The sequence below is a fragment of the Populus euphratica genome, unplaced genomic scaffold (genome assembly GCF_000495115.2).
Source record: "Populus euphratica unplaced genomic scaffold, PopEup_1.0 scaffold1.1, whole genome shotgun sequence".
In the NCBI taxonomy this organism is placed as follows: Eukaryota; Viridiplantae; Streptophyta; class Magnoliopsida; order Malpighiales; family Salicaceae; genus Populus; species Populus euphratica.
The window spans coordinates 4466552-4486464 of NW_011499845.1; the positions used below are offsets into that span (position 1 = coordinate 4466552).

General features: G+C 32.3%; 1 protein-coding gene across 4 annotated transcripts; it reads right to left on the bottom strand.

Moving 5' to 3' along the window:
• Positions 1-3389: 3389 nt before the first annotated feature.
• On the bottom strand, positions 3390-11618 carry LOC105122752 (calmodulin-binding transcription activator). Of its 4 annotated transcripts, none has more exons than XM_011022050.1 (14): positions 11513-11618; positions 11273-11362; positions 10296-10421; positions 9606-9721; positions 9173-9261; positions 8945-8990; positions 8228-8354; positions 7894-8019; positions 7695-7753; positions 6838-7269; positions 5781-6478; positions 4854-5400; positions 3874-4182; positions 3390-3795 (listed from the first exon to the last, which is right to left on the bottom strand). In XM_011022050.1, exons 2-14 carry the CDS (start codon positions 11334-11336, stop codon positions 3745-3747), a joined length of 2790 nt encoding a protein of 929 aa, XP_011020352.1. In that variant the 5' UTR covers positions 11337-11362; positions 11513-11618; the 3' UTR covers positions 3390-3744. The 4 variants fall into 4 exon arrangements, with proteins under 4 accessions (XP_011020352.1, XP_011020359.1, XP_011020345.1 ...); XM_011022057.1 differs by having other exon boundaries at positions 7894-8010; positions 8228-8360; XM_011022043.1 differs by having other exon boundaries at positions 8228-8360.
• Between the last annotated feature and the right edge of the window lie 8295 nt (positions 11619-19913).

Sequence of the window (19913 nt, forward strand, 5' to 3'; positions counted from 1 at the left end):
TTTTAAAACAGTAAATAGTAAATTCATGGCAGGAATCATGATGCAAGATATTCTTCGAGAGTGGCTTTTTTTTTAAATATATTAAAATAATTTATATTAGATTTTTTTTCCACATCATTACCACATTAAAAAAAAATAGTAATTTAATATTTTTTAAAACAAATATACTTTTTAAAAATATATAAAAATAAAAATTACTTATGCTCTCCACAAACGGGCAATATGACTTGTAATGATATTAAAATTCAAAACTTTCATGCTGCATTTTAATAGTTAAGATTTTATTCATGCAAGTTTTGTTAGTGGGTGGTTGTAATTTTTTTTTATAAAAAACTGGCAGTTATTTACTTTTGTTATAAAGAAATCTAAATCAATGATTTCGAGGTCAAAATGAATCAACGGTCTGAATCTCATAAACATCGTGCATCATGCTACCCCTAGCCTGAAGGAAGTCAAGTCTGTTGTCTAAAATTAATTATATTGAATAATTTTATAATTTTATAGATTGAAAATACCACTGCAGCTAATTATAAATTATTTTGTTAAGCTGAATTGACAGCTAAAGTTGATCAATTCCGATGCAAATTTGGAATTTTGTTTTCTGAATGGAATTTGATTTTTTTTTCAATTTCTATATTGTCAACTACACTGTACCTGGATGGATTCGAGTTTAAATACTGTAGTCCACACCAAATATTAAATAGATTTGGAAAATCGATGAATTTTCTGCTGGGATTCAAATTTAGTACCTAGTCACTGTTTGAGAGTGCCGGTCATATTTCGAAAAAAAATTATTTTAAAAAAACTTTAAATTAATATTTTTTATTTTTTTGATATATTAATATTAAAAATATATGTTATTTTAATATATTTTCAGATAAAAAAATACATTTACAAACATTAACTCAGAACATGTTGAGGAGAGCAATTGCATCACAGTTACAAACATTAACTGATACATCCCCACCTCTTGTAAGGAGAGCAATTGAACCCCTTTTTCTTGTAGTTTTCCTTTCCTTCGCTAGCTCATTAGCTAATTCTTTGGAATATAAAAAAATAATATCTTGTTGAATTTTTTTATATTATTATTAAACTCATTGTAAAATTTCAAACTTGAAAAATTTTAATTTGACTATTTGTTTAATTTATTTTTTAAATTAAATTATATAAAAGTTATCATGATATAATCTTGTCAACTGAGTTAGTTAAAAAAAAACAAGTCATGTTTATTCTAATTAACTTGGTAAATGTGTGTCTCGTATTATGTAATTTACTAAAATGAATTAATTATTTTATTTTATTTTATTATATAATAAAAATAATAATACTAAAATAATTAAATCAATATAATTAAATTTAAAACTAACATTAAATAATAAAATTAAAAAATATTAACAGCTTTAACTCGCAACATGGAAAAACCAATACCCCATGTTAACTAAGCAAGATACGGAAAATTCATGTTTAACAAGGGATTAAAATAAGAAATTAATCTGGTTCACTGTTTATATGGATAGTTAAACCAGCCTAAGCCAATTGTTATTTTTTTATTTTTTATTTTTTTATTAAAGTGGATATCTGGACCAGTTGAGGACGGATTTTTGAAATTCGCTCACCCTCGCTGGATCACGACCTTTTGGCTTAGTCATTGTAGCACGTGTGCCGCCCAGGACATAAGGGGCATGATGACTTGACGTTATCCTTACCTTCCTCCAGCTTATCACTAGCAGTTTATTCAGGGTTCCAAACTCAACAGTGACAATTAAACATGAGGATTGCACTAGTTGTGGGACTTAAACCAACACCTTACGACACGTCCTGACGACAACCATGCACCACCTATGTTCGTGTTCTAGAAGGCACCCCTCTCTTTTAAGAGGATTTGCATGTCAAGCCCTGGTAAGGTTCTTTGCTTTGCATTGAATTAAACCACATGCTTCATTGCTTGTAGGTCCTTGTCAATTCCTTTAAGTTTTATTCTTATAAAAGTAATTTTTAGGTGGTGGTAATCTCACAGTAATCCTAAAAATTTTAAAGTTAATAACTATATAAGTTTTTAATGATCTTGAGTTTTGTGAAACTCAAATTAGTAATATATAGAAACAAACTTAGAATATAACTATTTAAAGTATACCTTTTCCTGTTAGCACAAGCCAATTATTAGTTGTTATGTTAATGTGAATATTTTATTTAACTATGAAAGAATAAAAAAGAAAAAGGAAATATCATTTGACTTTTTCCTTCTGTTTATGGGTTCATAAATTCCGTTGATACTTGGGTTTTCAGTTTTAACAGGCCTGGACATATAGAACCTCTGCCACGAACAACTAGTCACCTCCAAGGGGAGGTGATAATGATGATAAAATTCGATGGATGTTGCTTGTGGTCTTTCAATTCTAGAGCAACAATAAAATCTTTTGGCGAAGCGAATGCTGATTTTATATTTAGCACTTAGTTAGAGCAGTTCGAAGGGGAGAGGGAGTCTATGAAAGAGTATACGAGCCGTTGTTATAGTCAGAATCTAGTCATCTTTAGGAGAGTTGACCATCTGACGCTGACGGAAAAGTTTGATCTTTTCGTTGTGATTGATTCTTGGTCACGCAAGGGCAAAACAGATCCTATTATATCTAACACCGAGATGATAGATTTTACTGGTAATCAAGTTGTTGTGTTGATTGAGCAGCTTTTCTTTCATAGGTGAATGCTTTTATTTATTTATTTATTTATCTATCTATCTATTTTGGTACAAAATTCTATTTCTTCATCTAAACTCCAACATTTTTTCCTTGGATTCAACAAACACAGCTTTCATGTTCAAAATGTGCCACGTATTCATAGTGTAGGTGGGCATTGTATTCGGCTAGCTTTGTTGACGCTTTCAACAGGGAAAGGTTTACAGAGTCCATGAAGAAGCTCCATGCTATCCTCTCGGATGAAGAACTTGAATACGTCCCATTTCTCATTCCAAGAAACAAGGTTGATTTGGACAATGCTGCCGCGGAAGAGGTATAGCGTCGCCACCACGGCCTTCCCAACTTCACCACTGGTAAGGGGAGAGTCAATCTGGATGCTGAAGATGTTCGCCCCATCGAAGTTTTCATGTGTAGCATTGCACGATATGCTGATGGTTTTGAATGCCTCACTCAGTACATATAATATTTGAGTGCATTTGCCCGTCATGTCAATGAAGATATATTTGCCCCCGTTCCTCGTAAATAACGAGAACCTATAGCATTAGGTATCACCAATTTCGAATTTGTAGAATTTTCTAGTTCGTAATGACATTGAAAATTCAATTTTCCCATTAAATGTCCCTGTTCATTAAAAAAATAATATCACGCCCATTTATTTCCTGGCTCGGAATGGTGTCTAAATCACAACAAAATACAACTCATATGGTTTCTTTAGCGGCAAAATTCACGGAGATTCCTAGCCATCAGACTTTATAAACTATGTTGAAACTGATTATAGCCACACAATTGCAAAAGCTGAGTTCAATTTAAAGCCATCTAAGAAGCCTAGAGTCCAAAAACACCATCAAGGACTCACCCATAACTTAATACTAACATGGGAATCATCATAACCCTCTCGAAAGCTTAAAAACAGCTTGAAAGGGTAAAACGAGCACAATTGATTAATCTACACAATTTACCAAGATATGCAGGCTACTACAGTGCATAAACCTCCTTTTGCTACATATTCACATGCAGGCACATATTATTTTACAAGCCCGATTACCATTGCCTATAAGTCACCTTCAACCATGTCCGTGTCAAGAAGCCCTTCATATTCAACCTGAAGAAGCACAAGAGAATATTAATTAATCAGCAAGACAGAATTATAAGACTAGCAACTTCCAGGTAAATCACGTACAGTTGCTTGGTTATAGGTTAATTTCATCCTCCGGTATTGCTCTTGTGCTTGCTTTGAACGGAACATTGCTTGAACCCGTATTACAGATCTCTCAACACGTTCACCCGCCTGTTTCTGGCTGATTTTGTAGAAGTCTTCCTCCTTATCACTTTCATGTTTCGGATCCACATCTGTTTCAACAGGTTCAACTTGCAGCCCACGAAAGCCTTTTCTCTTTAAACGCCATCTCAAAATTGCTTTCTCAAGCAGTCCAACTGACCAGATGATCTTACGGTACTGCTTTCTCACTTGGAAGCCTCGGAAAGCAGCCTGTAATAGAACAAAAGGAAAATCACTTATTAATTTCCTGGATTTCCTATGCTAACAATAATATCTTAGGCATGCAACTATGAGAAGGAATGAGGAAAACACTATCGTGTTTTAATGTTCATTGCATTTAATTCATTACTGGAACACTTATTATGGTCTTATATTCTATTAAGTTGAAAGAGACGAAAAGGTGAGCTTTTTGGGATATTTGAAACCAAAATGGTTCCCTGGCAGACTCAGAATGCTTTGGCCTCGACATAAACTATAATAATCACTTTTGAATCAGAAAAGAATAAAAAGTAGGCAAACAGCTTCTTAGTTTCCTGGATTTCTTATGCTAACTTAGTTATGCAACAATGAGAAGGAATGAAGAAAACAGTGTTGTGTTTTAATGACTTCTTATTTTTTGGGTCCTATATTCTGTTAAGATGAAAGAGATGAACAGGTGAGCTTTTTGGGATATTTGAAACCAAAATGACCCACTGGCAGACTCAGAATGCTGTGGACTCAACATCAATTATAATAGTCACTTTTGAATCAGAAACAAAAAGATGATAAAAATCATCCACCACTACCATGAGATGAAAGGTTATCTTGGTTTCCTCTCTTTTTCCCCTTTGGTGTCAATTACACATAAATTAAACCGGTATGAAAGGGGAGCGAGCACTTACTTGAATTTTGATAGCCTGTCGACGCATATTAAGGAAATTCTTCCGCATTTTCCAAGTACGGAACCTATGTTGAATGTGGGCAGCAGCTGCCATCTTTTTCTTACTTTCATAGTTGCGAAAGGCATGTTGGATCTTCATTGCTGCAATAATATTCCGCGCTTCATCCTCTGGACTGGAGGACTGGACTGCTTTAGTGTATACTTTTAGCGAGTGTTCTCTGAAAGCAGCCTGTATGCGTGCTGCTGCATCAGCAGCTGTGCGGTAAGCTGCCAAAGTGTCCTTCAGATGCAACTCCTCCTCACTTAGATTCTCAGAATTTACAGTGTCTGTTGCAGTCGTTTGCAGCGAGCCAGAGGCATTTCCAGCTATTATCATAGACTCAAATTGTGCCACCAAAGCCTTTTCAGACAGATAAGCAGCTAAGCCATCATAACCCTTTGCAGATGCAAGATCAGCAGCGGTGCACCCACCAGGATTTTCTTTAGTGGGATCTGTAACCAAGTTTGGCTTTGCCCCTGCAGATAAGAGAGCTGCAACCATTTTCTCCCTGTACATATAGATCATCAAAATTGGAGAAAAAATGACAGTTACTTCGAGACTGATATACATTCGAGTCAGTAAAGAATATTAATATATACTCCTGGCCCTTTAGGATACATGCATCAGGTTTTCTTGACTGCTTATAATGCTATCATATTTGTGTAGCCCAATGTTTTCTATTTCAGAGAGATGTATATAATTTGCTTTGGCATGAAGAAACAGAATAACATGGAAGTAGTGAAATGGAGTGAAGCTGTGACAAGCAAAGGGAAAAATGGAAGAAGATAAAAAATGTCCCAGTTCATTTTATTCAAGACACTTAAAGAAACTGAAGCTGAACAACCACAGAAGAACTGCAAATTAAAACAACAAAGAACATGTCCATACCTTCCATAATATGCTGCCCAGTGAAGTGCTGTCCATCCATGTTTATCGCGAAAATCTAATGATAAGCCTGACCATGAAAACAAATAAACTGCCCAAGTGTATCCGATAATAGCACATAAATGGATTACTCCAAGGCCTTGAGCATCGTATTCTGTGGTTTTACAGCCCTCAAGTACTCTTTCCAATAGCCATTCCTTTATTGTGTTTTTTAAAGAAAGTTCAAACAAACCATCTTTTGCTTGTGCAACTGAAATTCTGTTGTCCTCAATTGACTTAATCAAGTATGCCCAACTATTAGAAATATTAGAAGTTCTGTGTGCGAACTTCTTAGCCTCCTTCAGTTTTGCCGGTGACACTTTACTAGATAGAACATTAAGGGTCTTGGAAGTAGAAAAGAGCAAATAAGCAAGTCTCATCTGAAGATGGAACTCTTCCCACTTGGATTTGACTTCTGAAAAAACAACCGAATCATGCACTAAAGGAGCACGGTACTCAAAATTCAAAATTTGGCTGATGGGTTTGGATCCATCCAAACTCAAACATAGATTTACTAGTCCAGGGGAATGCGGCGACACCATACAGCTATAGACCCCAGCCTGGACAATTTCTGCTGGAACAAAAGCATCTCCACAGATACAGAACAGATTGGACTTTGCCAGATGCAGATACTGCTCATGGAAATATCCAGTGACTAGAATCTGTAACCAAGATTAAATAGAAGTCAAAAATACAAAAAAGAAGAATAAGAAGAAGAAGAAGCTGTGTTCTTATTTTATGAATATGTTTTAAGCTATTCAAACAGATTTCTAATGGCTGATTCTATTTCAGATTGATGAATCCTGTAATTCCACGAAAGGTTCAGCCGGTTACCATGAAATACCAGCTGACCAAGAATTTTCAAAACTTTTATCTCATCTCACAAGACAATTTTTTCTCCACAAATAAGCAAAAGCCTAAAAATCAGCTCCTTTTTACATCCAAACCATCAACAAAGAATTAAAGCCATAATAGACACCACAAGGATATCAACAGAGGATTGTATGAGAAGTAAATGAACCTTGGTTGTTTCATTTGAAAAGCCCCACGCAGGTGAGAAATCAGTTATGATAAACATTTGTTCTTGAATAGAAGATTGATGTTGATCCATTCCTGGAGAAGCAAACGAATCATAACCGGATGAAATTGAAGATTCAACCACTGCATCATCTACGGAAACAGGAGAGTCATCTATGATGGAATTCATCCACCTTCCAAAACTATCCTGACTTTGCAAACCATCATTAATCAAAATATCCAATGAATCACCAGCACCCAGGACAACAGAATTCTTCCTCTGAGCATCCAAATATTCTTGGGAATCTGTTGTTAACTGTCTGTAAACATTATCTGGACCACTGAACTGAGTGTTACCGTTCCTAACAACAGCCTCAGTTAAATTGCCCAACGCAGACTTTTCTGCTGATAATTGGTAGCCTGAAAGAGTGCTCCCCTGCAAAGAAAATTAACCAGTTACTTTACTCCAATATCTAACCAATCATTATAATCAAGCATGCAAACTGAAGTAATTTGAGAAAAACCCAAAACATCAATAAATGCAACATTACAGCAGATGTCAGTAGAGGTCTAAAAGCATTGAATTCAGAATTTTTTATAATCATAATGGAAAGAGATGCATGGAAATTAATTGATAAACTTCTTCATCCTAACTAGCAGAATAGAGTGACACTGCCACAAGAAATTTAACAGGCTGACAGGCATTTTATTATAAATGAACATAGATTATATTTTAAAAAGGTTGACTGCTAAACTGCAAGTACCGCCAAGCGAAATCAAATGAGTAAAAGAATTAAACGCTTACATGTGGAGCAAAAGGATATAGGAAAATAACTTAGAATTGCAAATTATTCTGCTTACATCGTTTACAGACCCCTTAACTGCAATCTGATTCTGTTGGTCAAAGGATGGAATTTTATCTGTTGACAATCAAAACAAAAGATCCAAAAAAAAAAGAAAGGAAGAGAAAAAGGAAAAATTAGGATACAGACAGACACCTATAAATGGATTTCCAAGCTATTGACTGCATGATTGTCACGTGAAGCATCTAGTCTGTTACCTCCTCCATGCAAGATTGAATTGCCAGGATCATTTGTCAACAGATCATCCCATTCAAGTGTATTAAGCTCATGAAGCCTCATTGCATGATTAATGACAGTTAAGCTGTCACTGGGTCCTGATAACTCTCCATAAAAAGAGAACAATAAGATAGAATGATATGCAATTTTGTAAAAACAGGAAAGATTATGGACTGCTGAATAAAATTTTGAGGATTAGATGCTTAAAACCATCAAGAATAAAGATCATAACAGTGAATTTTTATCATATAGACCTTGCCAAACTGAAAACTCTTGCTATAACATATGTAGAATGTGCAAGTTCTGTAATATTACCAAGATCTTTCTCGCCTGCGTAATATCCACGAGCAGCTCCAGAATCGGATTCTTCTGATAAAAGCCCAGGAGCAGACTGATCGGAGACTGAACTAGAATGTGAATTCACAGGTGTGGCTGGAGAACCCTGTAACTGTATCATAAGTTAACCACAACACAGACTAAGGTTTAAACAACCATATTTTTACTGGAATCAACAACAGAAACTTACACACAAATACACACACACAGACAGAGACAGCTTATTTCAAAATGAAAATATGACCCCTCCTCTGTCATGAAATAAAAAGAAGCTCAGCAATATGCTAGAGTACTTGACACTGCTAGGTTTTTTCCTCGAAGTATAAATAAAAAGAAGCTTAAAAATGTGCTAGTCTTTGAAACTACTAGCTTTTTCCCAAAAAGTATCTGTAGACAAAATTAAGGATCTTCTTGGAATGATAATCACAGTATGATTGAATTCCCTTGTTCACAATAATAATAATTATCTTTCTGAACAAAAATAGAACAGAGGAAAGCACCATGTCCAAATATTCTTTATGTAGAAATGCAGTTTCTATGTGGCACTACATTCAAACCTCAACAAGGGAAAAGCCTGCTATATGCAACCAGCATCTGCATGCTATGACGCATTGGTGAAATGCAAAACCAAAAATAACATATCGATGACAACAAAATTTCAAAAACAAAGCACTTAAAAAGCAACAATGAACCAACCTCCTGGGTCTCACGGTAGTGAACAAGAACAATGTGTTCCAAAGTCCTGTAACAAACACAAAATTGAAAGCAAAAGTATGAATGCTCTATCAAAACCCAGAAACACAAAGCAAGAGAGAGGAAGAGCGAGAGGGAGAGGGAGAGAGGGGGATCCATCTTCTCTAAACCAATCATCACATCAACTTTTTTTTATGCCATGGATACATTCAAGCTTTAATTGTTACATACTTGTCTAGCAGCCAATAACACCTGCGAACGAAGGTTGGGATATCTTGGCCATGTGCGTAGTATACATGAATCCTCTCTTCATTACCAACCTACACCAGGAAACAAGTGAAAATTCATCATACCAGAGACTTTTCAACAGCACAGATAATGATGCACTGATTAACGACATCCTAAATCATCTTAAAGAATAATATGATAATCTGAGATTCAAAAATAAACTTAAGCACATTTGGAGGAACAATGTCAGTCAACTAAGCTGCATAAATTTAATCTGAAGCCATTTGTAACATCTTAGAAATGAAGAGTTTTACTTATTAGCTGTGAAAATATATTCAAAGTTAAACTCAAAGAATCTATTATAAGAAAAAAGTGAGCTAATGAAACTGCCTCTAGTTGGTTCACATATAACACTTCAGAAAATAAGAGATCTCACTTTTAAGTGTTCATGAGCTTCTTTAACAGTCTTCCCATCTTTTTTCTTCTTCCAGTTATGACCATCTTTTCGGAAGTTCCTAAGCATCTTACGATCAAAAAATACAATTGTGCCACCTGTTACATTACAGAAAATCAAAACTGGAGAAACTCTAATAAATGAAGGGTTGTTTGACCCTCTATATTACTTGATGGAAGGAGAATCTTAATGACCCATCAAGATGCATTCAAAACCAACAAGAAATATGTCCATTTGGCAAATGCCATGCTGACCATTGCTCCAGTTCTGATCATTTGCACATGAATGGTAGAAAGGCTTACCAGCATCCATCAGGCAGGCATTCAGATTATCAATAGCATTTGCATGAAAATAAACTCTACTATGGGAAGGGCAAAACTTAACCAGGTAAAGTAAGATTACAAGCAAATAAAACCAGTGGAACAGTGAAGTTAGACATGGATGAATGAATATGGTAATTAAAATTTGCAAAAACATGGTAGCAAGAAAAGAATAAAATGATGGAAATATTACATGTTATAACTCTCATGCTCAGCAGGAACCTCAAAGTGGCTGAGCATATTAGAATATTGCTTGTATCAAAACAAAAATTATTTATCATAAAATTTTCTTTGCAAGGCCAAAACCATTCAACTATATTCATGCAAGAACTGAAAAAAAACATATACTTACTCATGGGTAAGTTTACAGGCTTTACATTAATGGTGAAATACTTGTGATTGCAAAGCATTGCATGGATTTCATTTGGACGAAGCCATCTTGTTCTCGATTCCTCCATTATGCTTGGAACATCCAAATCTATCATATAAAAACGTTATCATTGCTAGAACAAGTGTAACTATTTGTAATAATAATAAATAAGTAAATAAAACATTTAGATAAGCAACACCAGATAAATATATATGAAAGCCTACTAAGAAATGATGGTTCGCCATGGAAACAATAAGAGCATAGAGTAAATGAATCTACACAACTTGTCCTCCCCAACCCCACTTCCCGACAAGAATTCTAGTTTTGCTATTCCACCCTCTATGATTAACATCTTTCTCTCTTCAATTTATCTCCTCTTCACCTTTTTAACCATTGAAATTCATTGCACATCAGCATCTTTTCATTCGATCAAAATTTATGAGAAAAGCATCCATTTCAAAATCCGCCCATTTTCTCCCCACCCATATTTTTCCAATCCTTCACACAAGGTTCCCGTCAACCCCGAATGCTAAATAATTATATATGAAAAAAAGGAAGAAGACAATTCATCTTTAAAACCTAAGTTGGCTTCGTTGGTCCCACTGAAATGCCTCAGAGCGAGCATGCGAGCGACCCATGACTCCAACGTAACCAGATACTGGGTGCTCGACAAAAAGAAAGCAGCAAAAAGCAGCTTAACAAAATCAAGAAAAAATATACAACAAAAAAAGCAACTAATTCCAGCTAGCTAGAGAGCAAAAACCAAACCAGACAATATCAGAAAAGCAAAGCTACACAACAAGCCAAAAACATAGAAAATTACGGCGTGTTTTTGCTCCCCAAACCGATAATAAGAAAAGAAAAAAAAAAACTTTCTCCGGTGTATACCAAGCCATGCCCTAAGCATCTAATTCTCCAATTTGAAAATTTTGAACCAGAGGAAAAAAAAAAATCAGTACCTTGAAGAGTATGAAATCCATGAATCTCTGACCCTACAAGTCGGTCCGAGTATCCACTTTCCATTTCAAAAAACGCATAAAAAAAGTAACCTGGTAAACGAAAATCGTCCACTAAAAAAAGTAACCTGGTAAACGAAAATCGTCGACTAAATTAACAATCAAACGATGATTAACAACACCAAATTAACAATCAAACGATGATCAACAACACCGAGGTACCATAATTTGACACACAATCACCTGTTTAGACCCGAGCCAAGAGAGAAATGAAGGGCACACGGAAGAGGAGCTTTTCTCAAATTTTCCAGCCAACAAGTCAATTTAAAGTGGCAGAGGAGCTGAGATTGAGTTGTTTACTAGTAGATATATACACGCGCGCGCGCTCGCGTATAAAAAAGAATGAGAGGACTTTTTAGAGCTTTTCTCCACTCTCTTTTTTATCTCTTTTTTTTTATTTCTTTTGATGGTGATAAACTGATAATTACTTCTCTCAGTTATTATTTTTTATTGATGAGTTGCAAAGTAAAATGATAATAGAGCTGCTTCTTCTTCTTTTCTTCAAACAGATAATAATAGTTGTTTAGTTTGGAATTATAATTAATTATGATGTTGAAATTCTCAAAGTTTAATTTAATTAAGAGATCATGTTTGGAAATTTTTTAGATGTTAAAAATTAAATTTAATATTTAAAAATACTATAAAAATAAATTAGAAATCAATATTTTTAATTTGTAATTTTAAAAAAATTATAAATTTATATTAAAATTAAAATTTATAAAATATTTATTAAGCGAACCTTTAAATAAATAAAATAAAAGTAACAGAAATAATATAAAAATAAATTGAACTAGGTTTTTTAATATATAAATTAAATTTATTTATTCATTAAATTTAAATTAAATACTATAATTAAATTTGTAAAGACTTGATAAATTGTAATTTCAGTAGTGTAAAATATTATGTATGATCCCTCGGTTGCTTACCGGTGATTAAATTTGATCCCGTGCTTTATTTTCACAACTGAAGGCAATTTGAAATTCTCGTTTAATTAGATGGTAACCGTACGTTTAGTAAAAGCGTAATAGTTTGTTGTTGTATTTTAAAAATATATTTTAAATAATTGTTTTTTATTTTTAATAAATATGTTTTTGTATTTTCAGATGTGCTAGCATCAAAATAATTTTTTAAAAAATAAAAAATAAAAAATAAAAAAATATTAATTTAATATATTTTATAATAAGATATACTTTAAAAAATAACTATGATTATATTATCAAATATACAAATAAAAATATTTTTTAAAGTATTTTTCAACAATAAAAATTCTTTTTTTATTACTTTTCTTTTTTTTCTTTTTTTCCCTCAACTAAATATTTTTTAAAGTATTTTTCAACAATGAAAATTCTTTTTTTATTATTTTTTTTTCTTTTTTTCCCTCAATTGTAACTTGTTGTAGTCTTGTATTTTCTTTCATTTATATTTTGAACCATAAATGTGTATTATTTAACAAAAAATTGTAACCATACATTGTATAAAAATAATTTTATCTATATGGAGGTCCATTATCATCAGTAATTTTTTAGATCTTATTAAACATCCTTGAAACTTCTCATTCTGATATTTTTTACACCCTTAATATTTCACCCTTAAATCTTATTTTTTTTATTTAATTTTTCAGCTCATATTAAACGCAGCCTAATGAATAGCATTTATCTAGCTCTGTGGCTGGATAAAGGGGCCGAAATCACCTTTTATTCGAGACAAAGGAGTTCATTCTATTCAACTCAAAATAAAGGATAATATCGCTAGATATAAAAAGTTGAGGGATCACCTGTGATTTTTAGTCTCTTTCGTTTCTCCTGCTGCGTGGGAAGGTGTACGAGGATTTGAAAGCTAATCATGATCTATTTAAATTAATGTCATGTATACAGATTGATGCTTTGTGTGGTATCCCAGGAAGGCCTTTTGTTCTTGTTTTTACCATCCTTTTTTACCCTGCAGTGTCTGCTAAGTGCTAGCCACTCCCTCGATAACTAGATGTTGACTAAATATTATAAAAAACTATAAACTGTTAATGAAGATCAACGACCTTGAAACTTCGAATTCATAAGAGAGGAAAATACAAAACTTTCCAGCTCCTTTACAGCTTATTCCCCGTGATTTGAACAACTCTGCAGGTAATAGTAATAACAACGACGGCGACGGCGACGGCGACGGCGACTTGAATTTTGAAATGCACTAAGGATCGGTGTTTACCTTATTTCAAGAGAGAGGTAAAGAAAGACTGGCATTTTAAAGGGAAATGAAGGAAAGAATATTTTCTTAATTAATGGACCGTGGACAGCTGCGAAACACACGAGTGCAAAGACTATCTGATTTTGTCAAAATGACACGTGTATGGTTCAATTTTGCCGAACTTGAGGGCCCGTTAAATAATATCACTTGCAAAACGCGGTGCTTTTATGATGGTATTTGGAAATGCAGGGTAAGATATATTTTTAAAAAAATTAAATTGTTTTATTAAAATTAATTTTTTATATTTTAAATTATTTTAATATGTTAATTTTAAAAATAAATTTTAAAAAATAAAAAAATATTTTATATATTTCAACATAAAATACACTTTAAAAAATAATCACAACATCATTTTTAATACAATCTAACAATGGTTATTTTTTAAAAAATATTTTAAAAGAGTATTTTATATATTAAAAAAATAAAATTATAGAGGATGCAGCCGCGTTTTTACTCAACAAAGACTTTTAGGTGAGGGGTATCCCTTGACAGCTTTGATTTGCGTCCGGCGTGTTTGATGTCGTTGATGCTCCTCTGATGTGAATGCTTTAATTTCTTTTCGTTTCTTTATCAAAAGGATAATATCCATCTTTAAGGGCGGTTTGATGGAAGGGCGGATAGCGAACACGGACTTGTTCTCTCTATTCACACTACAGGCGAGTGCCAGGTGAAGAAAGTGTCTGTTTTGCGCGATTCCCCTCCTATAAATCATGTATTTCATGTTTTTTATGAGCTTAAACAAACACATTTTAAATAATATTTGTTACTGTGATATTAATTATTTTTAAAAATATTTTTTATATAAAAATAAAAATTTTTATTTTTAACATCAAAACAATTAAAATATAAATTTTTTTTTAACAAAAATACAACTAAGCTACATTGCAAAACACGACATAAGACTGGATTATATAGTTAGTAGCTGTGTTTTCAAAAAATAGATAAATTAATCCTCTACCTCGTATTTGTTTTTTTTTTAAAATAATTTTTAAAAAATCACTTTAAATTTTTTTATGTATTTATTTATTATTAAAAAACTTAGCTAACAGAAAACACTTTTCAGTCAAAGAAAAATTTAGTTTAGTTTTCAGGAAAATGTTTTCTTGAAAAATTTCAGCGAAAAACATTTTTTGAAAGTTGTGAAAAATTTAAAAATATCATATTATTTACTGATTATATCAAACTTGTTTAAACTTTTGATTGCTTTATATATATATATATATATATTGTTTTAAATATTTATTATTCAATTTTAATTTTTAAATTTTAATTTTTATATTAATCTTGGTTCTTATTTTTATAATTACTATTTGTTTTTTTTATCATTTTTTATTAATATTTTTTATCTATCAAATTTGATCATTTTTTTTAATTGTTACTTATTTTATTTAAAATAATTTATAAAATATTAATAATATTATTTTAATTTCTTCATATTTTATTTTTTAAAATTTGATCTCTTTTATTATTATTATTATTATTATTATTTATTTTATTTAATATAATTTATGAAATTATATTTTTTTCAATTTTATTCTCATTCAACTTTTTAATTTGTAAGATTTGTTTCTCATTATTTTAACAAACTTGAAAAAAATAAAATATTAATAAGTTATTTTTCAATTTATTTTCCATGATGTTATCAAATATTGAAAAGTGTTTTTTAATTTATTTTTTATTACATTAACAAATGTATAAAAAAATTACTTTTTAAAAAAATTATTTTCCAAAATGATATAAGTTTCAATGATTATTAGTTAGTCCTCATATTACAAATTTGTTATGTGTTTAAAATCTCCAAAACTATTTCTAGTAGTTTTGGTATTATGTTATGAGTTATTTTTTTAAAATTTTTTATTTAAAAATAATTTTTTTAAGAAAACTACATGAGTTGTTAAAATAATTTAAAAATCTAAAAAAATTAAAAAAAAATTATAACACAGAAACAATCAGTTTCTTCCTTTCTTCGTCTCGTACTGTTAGATTTTCAAAATGACGTAGCACAAAGGCAGAACCACGCGCAACAAAAATAATTAGCTCGTTAAATCACGTGCAATCTGCATTTAAATAAAAGACGGATCTAAATTAGTAAATCTCTGTATGGAGTTGTCTAATTTTCAACGGTTATTATTTCTGTGGATTTTTCACATTCCAATCAACTCTGTTATTCTGGGTTGATTAGTTGGATTATTATAAAATCTCGTCTGAATTCCTCATTAGCTCCGGCCCTTTTATTTTCCCGCTCTCTGGCAGTGGTGCAGTAATTTTCCACTACGCGTGGTCAAACTTTTCAAATCATGCACGTGTAGCATCCTTCTTGCCCGAAGAAGATATTATTTGATTAGAAATGAAGTATTTTATATTAAAAAATATTTTTAATATCAACTTATTAAAATAATATTAAACTAAAAAAATATTAATTTAAAATAAAAAATAAATTATTTTGAAAATATTTTTTAAAATTAAAAACAAATAAGGCTGTAGAGAAAAAGTTTAGAATACAATTTTATTTTTTAAACTATTTTTCATGTTTTAAATTATTTTTTAATAATTTTAATACAATGGTGTCAGAAATAAAAACTGAAAAAATATTTTTTATTAGAAAATATTTTTTTAATATAATATATCCAAACACTAATTTAATGCTAAATCAAACCATTAAATTTAAATAGAATAGTAGCAAAATGATCCTGTCAGATTTTTAAAGTCCTTTTCACCTTTTATTTTCTCCAGAGTGAAGATAGCAAGGCACTTTGCACGCTAGTAGACGGTGTTTATAAATCTCACTCTGTCCATTAGATAATTAATATTGCCTAATAAGCATTTAGTTTAATGGTAAAAAAATAATTACATGAAAGGTCAAAGGGACTTTTTGTAGGCGGACAGTGAAAGTCGACGAGTGGCCAGGACTTGTCTATTAAGCAGGCAGGATGGGATATGGAGTCATGGAACCTACGCGGTTCCAGTCTTTTCATGCGCCCCACTAATTTATTAAAACCCCAACCGGACGAGGTGGGCGCCATTGTTTTTTATTTTTGGTTAAAATAGTCTTTTGTGATTTTTTAAAAGTTTTTTTTTACATTATTTTAATATGCTGTTATGAATATTAATTTAAAAAATATAATAAATATATAATTTTTTATATATCTTCAAATAAAAAACAACCAATATGATATATACATACTGTCTGAGCGACAACTCTCCTAACGTGGCGGAAGCTGAATGCAAGACTTCAATGCTATTCGCTCATCCCTGTAGCGCATACCTTGAGCGTTGAAGCTCGACAAGGACTCCTGGTCACTTGATGGTTCATAAATCTAATTCCTCGAGGTATCAGACAGCTAATGAGGAAGAATTTCAAAAAATTGTTGACTCTGATTTTATATTAAAATCTAACATATTTTTTTTAAATAATTTTTAACTTGTATAGAAATTTAATTTTTTTATTAATTAGAATAAAAATAATAAGATTTGAATTTGTATCTTAATATATAATTAGAATATAAAGAGAACTTGTTTTAAGGGAAAAAAAACAAAAATTATAAATTCCACTGCTATAATAAAAAATTAGCAAAATTTACAAATTTTCCAATTCACCAGGAAAGCACGGTTTTGTTGTAGTATATGTATAATATTTGCAATCATTATTTATCCCTTAAAGTGTCATAATTTAGGATTTTATGGCGTTGCTAATCTTTTTTTATTTTTTTAACACGTAATTGAAAGTATAGGCTAGTTATATTTAAAATGCATAATTGATGCATAGGAATATCCATGTTTTCCATAATATAATAAATACATATTGTAGCACATTCATTAGCCTGCTTATTAGCTTCACGGTATTCCGAATCTGATTCCTGTACAGTGACATGATGTTTATACGATCAAATAATTCATGAGAATTTTTTGTTCGGTATTGAGGATAAAGAGTGTGTGAAAACTAAAAGCTCCACGAATGACATCAAGACTAAGATAAAGTTCCGCCTGAAGATTTTGCCAAGTGAGAAGACAGCACTCGAAGGAAACAACCTTTAAAGTGAAGTGGCTGGCACGAGTATTCATCTCGGAAGAACATGGTGAATAAAGCAAAACCAATTTCGATGCTTGAGAATCTAATGTCGAGGACTTTCCGGGAAGGAGTCTTCTTCTAGTCCTAAGCCTGTAAATGCAATCCATTCTATTGTTGTTGACTTTAGATTATCGAATGGCTGAGGCTGCCCACCATGCCATACTTATGGACTACCCGGTTAAACTTCAATAAATAAATCTTGCTGTAGGTTGAAGAAGATTCAAGAATTCTGGGGAGATTATTTTAGTTAAATTCTTGTAGTTGACAAAGTAAGTACTTTAGAAAACGAGAAAAGTTATTTCATGGACTAGAACAAACATCGTGGGCCTTCTACTTTTTTAATTTGAAGGTCCACGATCAATATCCTGCGTCAGCCTCATGTCAGGTCCAGGGGCGGAATTAATTTGCTGGTGTAATAAAACCCATCTCGTGTGAGCCTCAGCAAAATAAATACTGAAGGGCCCAGGATGCAGTCAATCGCCATTATCAGCCAAGTCATTAGTCCCATAACATTCTAACATGTCAAGAATCTCTCTGCTTGCGGTGGAAGATGCAGAGACAGCAAGCAAAGAAATTCTATTAACGGAGACCAGTCATCAGCCCCCCCCCCCCCCCCCCCCCCCCCCCCCCCCCCCCCCCCCCCCCCCCCCCCCCCCCCCCCCCCCCCCCCCCCCCCCCTCTTTTTACTAAAACCACCAAGAAAAATCCCACAACTCACACAAACTCCTCGACACCAGGCATGGCTAAAACGGAGGCCAAATGGTGCGTTCCAGTGACAATGGCAATGCTAGTAATGTTAGTGGTTGTAGTAAGTGGAGAAGAATCATCTCCAGTGAAGACCTTAGCGAAGATGGTGAAGGGAAAGAAGGTGTGTGACGAGGGAATGGGAGTGCAAAGGCTTGTCTGTTCGTTGCTGCAACCAAACCATTTCTGATTATTCCCAGACCTACCTGTTCGAAAACTTGTTTTCGAAACGCAACACTCCTCCTGGGATCACCATTCTTTTATTGCTGCAGCTGCAGCCTGCCAGCCTCTTGGATTTGGTACCGCTGGAGAGGGAAACTTGTGGGGCAGATGTTTCCCATTTCTTTTATTGCTGCTATCCTTGGGCATGTTGGCGGCAAAACCTCATGTTAGTAAGAGAAAAATCAACAACTAACTGATTCACTTTTGAAATTTGGGTTTTTCTAGATAGATAGATTGAGTGATGCTTGTTCTCTCATTAGCCCGGGGTTTGTGCTACAGCAAGGAAATGAGTCCCAGCAAGTTATACTGCGATGATTACCATGAGTATGCCTATCCTTGCACCCTGGAGTTTACTACCAATAAAAATTAAGTCTATGCCTATAAAAAATAATAAGAATATCTTTAATGAATTTTTTATATTGATTTATAATTAATAAGATATAACAAATTCCTCCTTAAATACTATAAAATTACCCGCACTATTTCCATTCCCCCGCATGTATTTATATTTATTTACTAATAATAATATCTGATAATCGGTTTTGCTAAAAGTAAGGTAAATAAATAAGCTCGAGACCTTAACCCCTTCTTATTTTGGAGGAACCAAGTAATTTTACAACCCCGTCAGGATTGGTGATTCGGGGGATGCAATGTTTTTCAATTTATTTATGTCAGTACTTGCTATGCGTGTAATTATTATGTATTATATCACGTACGAATTTAATATTTGAATAACTAATTTTATAATATATATACATAGACACGCGCGCATGTTTGTCCGCTTCATGTTATTTATTTATAAACTTAAAAAAGTGTTGAATATGAAGTTTTGTTTTTACAGTATCATTAAATTAGACGAAGCAGTTTGATATAAAAATTTATTAAAAGGGCCCACGAACTCTCTAAAATTTAATAATATATTTTTCTGACATTATTATTTTAACTATATAATAAAAAAATACATGATGATATAATCAAGTTCAATTAAAAAAAAAAACAAGAAGAAAAATATCCGTTAAACCTGTAAACAGGGACAACCAAGGTTATATTTACTAGATTGCAAATTAGATTGTTAATTTTATAGGGTTTAATAGACTAGCTTTTTTAAAAAAATTATTTAACTATATTTTTTAAAAAATAGATCAAACCACAATACCATTATATTTTTTTTAATACTAACTCTATACCAATATGTTTTTTTGATACTACAACAATCATACAAGGACAAACTAAAATAAATTATCTACTCTAAAATCCTATAAACACACCATAGAAAGCCTATTTTTAAAAAAATCAATAACCAAAGGAAAG

What these genes read in the sequence shown, in the direction of transcription:
- LOC105122752 (XM_011022043.1), bottom strand. Translation starts at nt 11,336, where the DNA reads ATGGAAAGTGGATACTCGGACCGACTTGTAGGGTCAGAGATTCATGGA. An exon ending in GCCTGTAAACTTACCCATGA is followed by an intron (nt 9,722 to 10,295) that starts GTAAGTATATGT and finishes GTAATGTAACAG; the next exon opens with GTGGCACAATTGTATTTTTT. An exon ending in TGGGCAGCATATTATGGAAG is followed by an intron (nt 5,401 to 5,780) that starts GTATGGACATGT and finishes CTATATGTACAG; the next exon opens with GGAGAAAATGGTTGCAGCTC.